General features: G+C 41.8%; 1 protein-coding gene across 2 annotated transcripts; it reads right to left on the bottom strand.

Moving 5' to 3' along the window:
- Positions 1 to 3,014: 3,014 nt before the first annotated feature.
- Positions 3,015 to 9,234, bottom strand: tmem185 (transmembrane protein 185). Of its 2 annotated transcripts, XR_011909779.1 has the most exons (8): positions 9,010 to 9,234; positions 7,666 to 7,842; positions 7,122 to 7,329; positions 5,947 to 6,030; positions 5,639 to 5,815; positions 5,039 to 5,162; positions 3,820 to 4,879; positions 3,015 to 3,428 (listed from the first exon to the last, which is right to left on the bottom strand). XR_011909779.1 is itself a non-coding variant. In XM_072376067.1 (7 exons), exons 1-7 carry the CDS (start codon positions 9,045 to 9,047, stop codon positions 4,629 to 4,631), a joined length of 1,059 nt encoding a protein of 352 aa, XP_072232168.1. In that variant the 5' UTR covers positions 9,048 to 9,234; the 3' UTR covers positions 3,015 to 4,628. The 2 variants fall into 2 exon arrangements, 1 of the variants encoding a protein (XP_072232168.1); XM_072376067.1 differs by having other exon boundaries at positions 3,015 to 4,879.
- Between the last annotated feature and the right edge of the window lie 241 nt (positions 9,235 to 9,475).

Below are 9,475 nucleotides of genomic sequence, written 5' to 3'. Positions count from 1 at the left end.
TCTTTTATAGTCCTGCTATAAAAAGGATAAGTTTGAAGCTTATTCAGTATTTGAAAAATATCTATTTTCCATGAAGACAACACTTTGTTAACATAAATAATATTTCTAGCTCCAAATGATGTAGCCTGCAGTGCTATGTCAGATTGTACTGTGTAAAGTTCAAATCAGGACTGAGTTTTAACATTAAAAAGATTTAACTCGAACCCCTGAATTGAATAAAAAAAATAAATAAAATAAAAAAAAAAACCAACGATGGCCCGATATTACCATTAAGATCTATTTGACTAAGGTCGTGATACAGATCCTACACAGAATCAAATAGGAATTTCTGTGCCAGCACCGGAGTTGCTCCACATGCTTAACACCGTGTCAGCCGGCCAGCTAAATGTCTCGCTTAGATCTTGTGATGAAAGCAGAACAATCATGTGGCAAAGCCTTTTGAGCATAAGGTTTGCAAACACAGCAGCAGCATTTTATGAAGGAAGGATAATTGATTAAGTACAGGTGCAGCTCAACAGCTCTGAACGCTGACCTGGTGCCGGGTTATGATGAATCCCCGAATACTAACACAGCCAGCAGCAACAAGATTAAGACGAAGGTATTTACAGCATCCGCCATCCTGCTAAAGATTTACTCCAAGGTTTACATTGTGGTTGACTACTTTTATCAAAGGAAATATTAATCAAATGCATTTTTTCCTGTGCTCTGAATTACCTAAAGAACTTATCTGATATAACAATCGGAAGGTAGTAAAACTATGTCAAAATTAGAGAAAAATGACTTGGAGTCCTTCAGTGGATCGGGATGATGGGAGTTAGGTGCCAGAGTCCACCCGGTGGGAGAATGACAGAACAGAGGGAAGTTTTAGACAATGCAAATCAAACTTGGCTCAATGGGTAGCGAGCAAGAGGACCGTTGGACCTGAGCTGTGATGATAGAATTAAGAGTGAGGTGAGTTTCACATCATGGGAAAAACAGAAGTGAGAAAGCGCAGCAGCATGTTAGCCCAAACACCAGAGAATGACAGAAGCTGTGCGGGAACACATCTTCTTTATCATCTTATGCATTCAGTAAGTGTCATGTTGTGATTTTGTTTCAGGTCCATAAAGAAGTCACTCATCTACAAATGAAGGGAAGCACTGCTGATAACATGAGGAATGGCTGTCATGGTTGGGCTGCAGACAACAATAAACAAACCTCGACCCTAAAGATAGCCAATACTCACTGACGTGAAAGAACAGTCACAACATGCCATGCTGAATGCTCAGTGGGGAGGATCTGATGACAGCTCCTTTTTCTAACTGCTGCTCACACGTGGTTCCCTGCAGAGAACTTGATGTGGTCTTTGGTGCTTTGGAAAGCAGAGTACTGCAGTCATGACAGAGCAGTAACAGCAACACAGTCTGGACTGATCCGACTTCATAACAGAAACGATGAGAGACGGAAAGCTGATGTCTTTGGTGTTTGTTGTTTTCTTTATGCATTTTTTTTTAATGTATGTGATAGAATGTTAAGTTTCACTAGTGATTTTTTATAAGTTTGAATGCATATATATATTGATGTATAGTTTGGTATGGTGATATCTTCCTTCCCATATTAAATTACATATTCTATTTATATCCTGTTGTTGATTATGAGCATTAGCATCAACTCAACAAGTGTCACAGACATACCCAGTGGGGGTGTGGGTTACTTGTCAGAGTTGGTTTTAAACACATTTGATATAGTGTCTATGGTCATTGTTGGTGAATGGTGAAAAACACATTGAAAGTTAGAGATCCATGAGCGGGGTGACATGAGGTCTGAAGGAGTTTCTGCATCAACTGTGTGGCGATAAACCTGTCATGGCCTGAACCTCTGCATGTATTCAATCATATGTTTGTCACTGACAGTGGTGCACATCACCCTCTAGTGGCTAAAATGGATATTACATAAACAACCACTTTTTCTTTTTATGAGCCTGACAACATTTTTTCTCTCCCTAAAACGAGATTTATTTTAATTTTTTGTCATTGCCATTTGTCATCATTGAGTTTCAGGTCTGATACTCAAGTTCCCCTCACAGTGATGGATACCAGGCAGGAAAAAACGCTGCAGTTCACTGCAGCTACCACTAGAGGCGGCTAAAGAGCAACTTTTAAAATGGCCCAGGTTGGGTTATTTTAATACATTCTTTTCAGAATAGGTAAGTGATACAGACCATGTTTATAAGACAAGAAACCCACCACTGAAATACATGAGGTCATTCAAACCGAAGCATGCAGTTGTGAACTGCCCAACTTCTCTCACTTTTATTGGTTGATGTGCAAGTATTGTCTGTCTGTTTGTTGATGTAAGAACAAAAAACTTTATGATCATTATGGTGGTATTGGTGTCATTTGGAGTTACGGTTTCCTCCTAAAAAAGAAAAATCTAATGAGTTTTCATTCAAATGTTGCTTTTAACCTCCCCATGGAAATGTCTTCAGACTCTCAGCTGATATTAAACAGCTTCTCTCACCTCTGTTCTACTGACACACACAGACTTTTAGGCTGATACCAAGAGACAAATGGGCAGTTCCTGTAATGCAACCTGGTCTTGTGAAAAGGCAAAGTTATTGCACACCAAGTTATTTGGTGCGTTATTACAATGCTTTTCTTCACTTTTACAAGTCATTTTACGCTATGCATATGCAGGAAATGACGTCCTGCCCTGTACTTCTGCCCCAAACATTTCATGATAAGTACATTCATTTTGAGTGGTATGTAGTGTGACAGGAGACCCTCCACCGTACTGTGCCCTAACCCTTTCACATGTTATTTGAACGGTGTATAGTAACACGCCAAAAGCTTAAAGTGCGAATAAATGACGAGTGAAAAGTGCTAAAAGCAGCGAGCTATGACACGTCGCGCAATCCCACCGCAGCCTCTCAATCTGGTTACTGTATGCCGCAGCAAAAAACAAAAGATACGAGCAGAAAGGAAAGAGAAAGGGTGACAGGGTCTGGACACTCCAGAAATGAGGACAAAAGGAAATGTGGAGAAACGTTTTTGCTTTATGTGTTCACATACACACAATCTGAGGAGTCAGGCTCTCATTCAGACCTGGATTTAAACGCTAGTTTCGACTCGTTAAAGCTGATTTTTCAACCACCAAAATATCAGTAGCAGTCAGAATAATTTGAAAGCCAGAAGTTTGTACTATTGATTTAATATTAAAAGGTGATTCTTAACCATCTGCACAGATGCTACTTAAGGGCTGTAATAAAACAGGAGTGGAGAACTAAAACCTTCACCGCTCAGCCCTCTGGTCCCAACCTTTACCCACTGTGGTATTTACAAAACCAAACGAAAGAAATGGAAAAACAGAGGTGTTACAGTGCTTCTATTGGAACAGGTTAACAAAGTGCAGTTTCCATTGTTCTCTTATCAAGAAAAAGAGAAGTTCAGCTTTATTTCAGAACATCAAAAAAAAAAAAGCCGCTGTAATCTCGCCTTCTCTCCAAGCAGAGGTCGTATCCAATATTAGAGATGTGGGCTAACTCCTTTATCGGAGCCAAATAAATTCACACTTTTAAGCCAGATTTTGTGAGGATTCAGCTGACTAATTTAGTCAAATCAAGCAGATGTTTCCAAAGGTAACCATCCTTGACGCAACAAATCCCCCCTTTGTCTCAGGGCTCTCATACACCAAACGGACATGAAGAACCGGCAGCGACAAGAGGCCCCCTGCTGGGCCCCCTCGTGTTAGCAGCATCTGAACAAACAAAATAGCACTTGAACACACCACAAAAGGAGGACTGAACACGGCCAGGACGTGCAATTTGCATCTGAAGACAACCTGCAGGTGCAGAAGGGGGTGGTAATACGTACGAATAACACATTGTAGTTGGAAAACACTCACTTCTACAGGCCCAAACTAATTTAGGCTCAACTGAGGAATGGATTGTTATGCAGAAGAACAGCTGATCCTGCCCCCATCTCTAGAGTTGAAAGGGATCTCCATAGAGACCAACCACTTTTTCTATTAATGTATCGACACAACACTATTGTGTCAATAAAGACCTGGAGGGAAAGACAAAAAACAACTTAAACTCCACCCCGTTTGTCTACCTGCATGGTCAAAAGTGAGAACAGAAACATCCGGGGTACGCTGATCCCATAATCAATCCACAGAGTCTCTCCAATGGTCCCCATCCCAAACTGAGGCAAGCGTCTCCGCTGTCACAGAGTCAAAGCCACGCAGATCCAGCTCTGCTGCGCGTCTCAGCATAATGTGGGTCAGATCAGAGGGGATCTCAGACGTTTCTGCGCTCAGTTTTCCCCCAAAATGTTCATCTTCAGAATGGATATAACAGGGAGTAGGCGACACAGTGGAAACTTCACCCGCGGGTGGAAAACAAATCTGTCAGTTACACTATTTAATTAATGACAGACTGAGGAAGAGAATCGGGAAAACAGCTGGGAAAACCAATGAGAGAATCTGAACCCGTCACCAGACTGTTTCTGAAGAGTTGCCTTTGCAGGACGTGTAGCATAGTTCAGGTGAGGGGAGTAAATCCTTCAGGACAGCAGATAAAAACCAAACGAAGCATCCTCTGCTGTTTTTTCCTTTAATAGTTTTACTCATGAGTCCAGCAGCCGCGATTGTTAGTCGGGCATGTCGATGCACAGTTTAGGTGGCGGGACAAAGTATTTCCCGGGGCTCTGTGTGATCACCACACCGGTCTTCTTGTGGAACATGGGAGCAATCTTTGGAGGTGGCTCGGGAACGGGCAGATCCTCTGCCGCCTCGGGGTCCTCGCTCCTCTGGAGGTCGTAGGATACGTTACCATATTCCCGCAGGAAGGGGAGCAGCTCCAACAAGAAATGGCAGAAGTCCTTACGGATGCCGAACCACCCTGTTGGAACATCGGGACAGAGAACTTAACGGAGCAGCAACATAGCACCGATAATGCTGACAGTTTTACACAAACGGCTAATTCTTTAAGAAGGAAAACAGCAACATTCTACAGAAAATAACAGCTAGCAACACCTTGTTTCTGAGTTGAAATACTCACAGTGGTTCCCTCCCTTCTGGCCGAAAGTGGTGGCCATGAGTGTGAGCAAGGAGAGCCACAGAGGGACGAACACACACACATAGCTGAGACTGTTGTGGCCATCCAGCTTGTGCACCAGAAGGATCTGAGGAGAGAAAACAGTGTTATTCCTCTAAAAGACAAAACCCAATAAGTGACAAATGGTCCCAAAAAGTAGGAACGCTGAGTGAAATGTGTTAAACAATGTGACGATCCGATTTCTGTGTGTTTTTAATCAATTTTTCATTCAGAATTGAACAAAATAGAAATAAAATGAATATTCGTTCATATTTCATATATGAACAGGATCCAAAAACAGATCTCCAGGCCAAACTTTAAAGTGGAAAACTGGTCCGTGGTCAGAGGAGTCCAAATGTTATTGATTATTTTTAACACCACATCCTCTGGACTAAAGATGAGCATCTGGAACTATGAGAAATTGTTTTGAGAAATATTAAAATAAAAGGTTTCCATGAATCCAAAAGTCAGCAGAGTAGCATGTCGATAATACCGCGCTTATTCTCACTCTTTAGTCGTGTAACTGGGATGATGAACAGGGACATTTCAATAGAAACAACTCACCTCAAAGGTGAGAAGCGGCACGACTATGGTCATCCAGCTGATTGCCATGGTGATGTGAGTTCGCCGTTGCTCTGCGATGATGTCGATGGAGCGGAGGAAGAGTACAGACCAAATGATGTAGTAGAGGACAACAAGGCACAAAAAGGACATCAGGATCCACAGTGGAACACACACCACCTGCGGGATACAGACACGGGACGTTTATAAAAAAAAATCACACAGCAGCGTGCTAAAACACAGTGTTCATCTGGATCCAACATAAACATTTTGTGTGAGAAGTGCGAGTGTTGGGCTTCTGTGTGGCTCACCAGCCAAGGCCAGTTGATGATCTTATCCAGCCTCAGCGCAATGAATATGAACTGCAGAATATTCACTGAACACAACACCTCCAGCTGAGGGGAAACGGAAAGAGGGACAGTTTCAGATCGATGCACATTTAAAAGTGTCCTCCTAATACCCAACATGTTCTCATCAAACGGACTGATCAGACTCCAAGTTCATACATTCAGGGTTGCTTTGTGCTGAGGAACAGCAGCTTTTAAAGCGTTCACTGTTTCCTACAACAGTTCGCTGATTAACTGGCTGCCAAAGTGAAAGAAAGGCTTTTTGGTTGAATCATTTCAATCATTTCTTGGTTTTATTCTATCAAATGTTACCTTACCCAGAGAAGTGTAGTATAATGCAAGGCTATAGCTGAACAAGGTGCGTTTAGCCTAAAGTCAAGTTATCAGTGTTCTTTCTGAACCGGGCTAGATCACATAATCTGCTACGCAGCAGTTTGTGTTCGGCATTTCGGATTAAATGCTCAGTAAAAAGCACTATACGATCTGAACGATCTGTACGATCTGAACGATATCTGAACGATATTTTTGATCAATTTTATGCAGCCCTATTTAGCAGGCTGTGTGTCACGTTACCATGGGAACCATGAATTCAGTTAGTGAACCTGAATGGGCCTAACACAGATTAAGAAGTGAATCTATATAACAAGAACATACCATCAGCAAGAAAATCATTTTGATTTGATCTGAGACTTAAATCTTCCGTGACTTCTGTGTTATTATGGGACAGCATCACAGCTGAATGCACTTAATATTGAGTTCAGTTTGAGAGCTTTAGTGTAGCCTGATATAAACAGCAGGTACAAATTAATTTTCTGACTACAGTCTGCTCTTGTGTTTTCTGCAACAACACTGTTGCATTTGGTGCTGCATCTTTATTCTCATTTCATACAATCTGCTCTTCTTATGAATGAAGAGTCAGGCGGACAATATAATTCAGAGGGGGAGAAGTGTTCAATGCCACCCAAGAAACGAGAAAAAAAATGTATACAGTCAGGAGAGTAAAGATCAGAACCCACCCGTTTATCTCTCATTTACGTTTTGTAAGTTTAACACAAAGGAAGCCTGTCTGGCATTAAACCTGCACTGCGGCACATTCCCCTGCTCTCAGCAAGCATCCTCATGTGGGTCAGGTTCCTTACCTCTAGGGAGCGATCGTGTCGAAAACCCCAGACGCACGCTGCTACAGAGACGGGCGACACGAAGAAGAGCGGCATGAAGACGAGGAGCCAGAAGTACTTCCCTCTCTCCACGCGGTCGCACACCAACACCTCGAACATGAGCAGCAGGACGTGGAGCCCCACCGCTATCAGCATGGCTTTGAACTCCACACACGTCTCCCCTTCAGCCCTTAGAGAACACACACGACACCAGAACAAACCACAGTGACGCCGAGTGTTACAACAGCTAATCTAACCACTCTAACCAGCTAACAAACTGAGTAAATACAAGCGTGCATTCAAAAGTTTAACATTTTGCTTGTCTCACAACCCCAAGCTTTTGCTAACCAGGTATTCAAATATCCAATTTTCTCCATAAATAAAAGGAATTAATACTGAGTTTGCTCAAATTCAGAGTCATGGATAATAAAACCCAGCACACAAACTTCCAAAACAGACAGCTGGAGGTGAACACCAGCTGCTCTGTTATTAGCGACTCTAATCCCTGAGATGTGTGGGAATCTACCTGTACTGAGGGTTGTGGGCCCACACTCCTGTTCCCACAGAGGCCCCAATGACAACCAACAGCTTCCACAGCCAGATTGGGGTAAATACAGCCCAGTAGCTCCACTGGATGACTCCATCCAGCTTCAGGGAGAGCAACACAGAGAACAGCAGCAGGCAAGAGTAGATTAGGAATTTACTGCAACAGAGAGAAGGGAGACACTTTTAGATCACAGGAAGATATGCACATGTGCCGTAGAGGCTTTGACAGTTAAAAGCAGAGTAGTCGTCTTTTTTTTTTCCCCCAAAGAGGTCATCAAAAGAAGATACAGAGTGTGAAGATTGTCTTCGGGTGAAATTTACAGTCAGAAAAGACAGGTTAGCTAAACAGGAGCGGTTTGAAGGTTTTGGTGATGGACACCAGATGACTGATGACTTCAGTCATGGGCGCAAGTAATAATTTTTTTAAAAAAAGGTATCTTGGGCAAAATTCTAGAATGTGCAAACGTCATCAACTAATAGAAAAAAATAGAGGTTGGGATAATTAATTTGTTATGATTAAGAACAGATAGCATTCCAGAAGTTAAAGTTCATCTCAGATGTACCCGTTTACAATTTCCCATCACATAACGATGTCTTGGTTAGGAATAACATAGTAGTAAAATTAGCAGAAAACACTTAAACATATAACACATAAGGTTTTATAACAATCTACTTGTGGTCCTCTGTTTAACTCAAACTTAAATTAAAAACGGACAGCGTTTAACAAATGAAGCCCAGGAACGATTCTAACGCTTTATGACAACCTGCTATCCAATGAACGCTTATTATTATTATTAATATCTAGAATGCGTATGTGTGCAATTACTAGTCAACAATTTATCCTACAACGTGAGCTAAGTTTCTGAAGTTGCCGTTTCGGCACACATTGCACCCCAGCTGAACATGACATATCGCTTTATGTGGGACTTCATGTATGATCGCGGTTGCCTTTTCTGCCGTTAATGGTTATTTTTGATAAATTCTTCTCGCTTCTTTTAGTGAAATATCGCTGCTAAAATACATGATATGGATTAAATACATCGCGACAGATACAGTTGAGAACTACATGAAAGGTCCAGCCAGCTGGAACTCTGTTTTACATTATTTTTTACCACCGTGTAAGCCAGGCCTTTTGAAGCCGGATAGCAATTAGCATCGACTACTTTATTCACACATTTTCAGGGGCTTGCGCCGTCTGATCAAAAACTGGTCGGTATTTTCATAGGTATGATAGTTATACATTCTGTATGTTTTTAAACGGCAGCGAAGGGCAAACAATGCTAAGAGTCAGTAACCGCGCTTGCTAATTCGGAGCTAACGTTACCTGGGATTGAAGTCCTGAAAAAGTCCTCTTAAATTCATGGTGGAGGGCAGGCTGGTTAGCTAGCTAACATTACTTTCCCCGGTTTTACCAGGAACTTCACCGCCTAACCTGAATGCTACACATTGTAATTCCAGAGACTGTTGAGCTTTTTGACAGCGCTTCATCCCAGGGTCTTTGCTAGGTGTGTTTTGTTTTTTCTTGATTAACAATTCACAGGAAATGACGTCACATCTTCTTCTCTTTTTATGGCGGTTAGCAACGAATGTAGAGGGGCTTTACCGCCGACTAGCGTTAGAATTTGAACTACAATTAGCTCTGACTACATTCTCTTATTTTCTGTGAATCGGTTCTTTTAACCCGTATTTCAAAGTTATTTAATTCATACCAAACTTCCTATTTTCTCTAATTTATTCCTCCAATTCGTGAATCTTCTGAATGACAGTGAAGGATAGTTTGTTCTCCTTTT

This window comes from Leuresthes tenuis, unplaced genomic scaffold, assembly GCF_036924035.1.
Source record: "Leuresthes tenuis unplaced genomic scaffold, fLeuTen1.0.hap1 SCAF_22, whole genome shotgun sequence".
Taxonomy (NCBI): Eukaryota; Metazoa; Chordata; class Actinopteri; order Atheriniformes; family Atherinopsidae; genus Leuresthes; species Leuresthes tenuis.
The sequence above is the reverse complement of the archived record's forward strand: the minus strand, read 5'-3'. Positions and strand labels throughout refer to the sequence as shown.

Coding starts and splice junctions, on each gene's coding strand:
- tmem185 (XM_072376067.1), bottom strand. CDS start 9,047: ATGAATTTAAGAGGACTTTTTCAGGACTTCAATCCCAG. Junction 7,330..7,665: donor GCCCACAACCCTCAGTACAG/GTAGATTCCCAC, acceptor GTGTTCTCTAAG/GGCTGAAGGGGAGACGTGTG. Junction 5,163..5,638: donor TGCCGCTTCTCACCTTTGAG/GTGAGTTGTTTC, acceptor TTCTCTCCTCAG/ATCCTTCTGGTGCACAAGCT.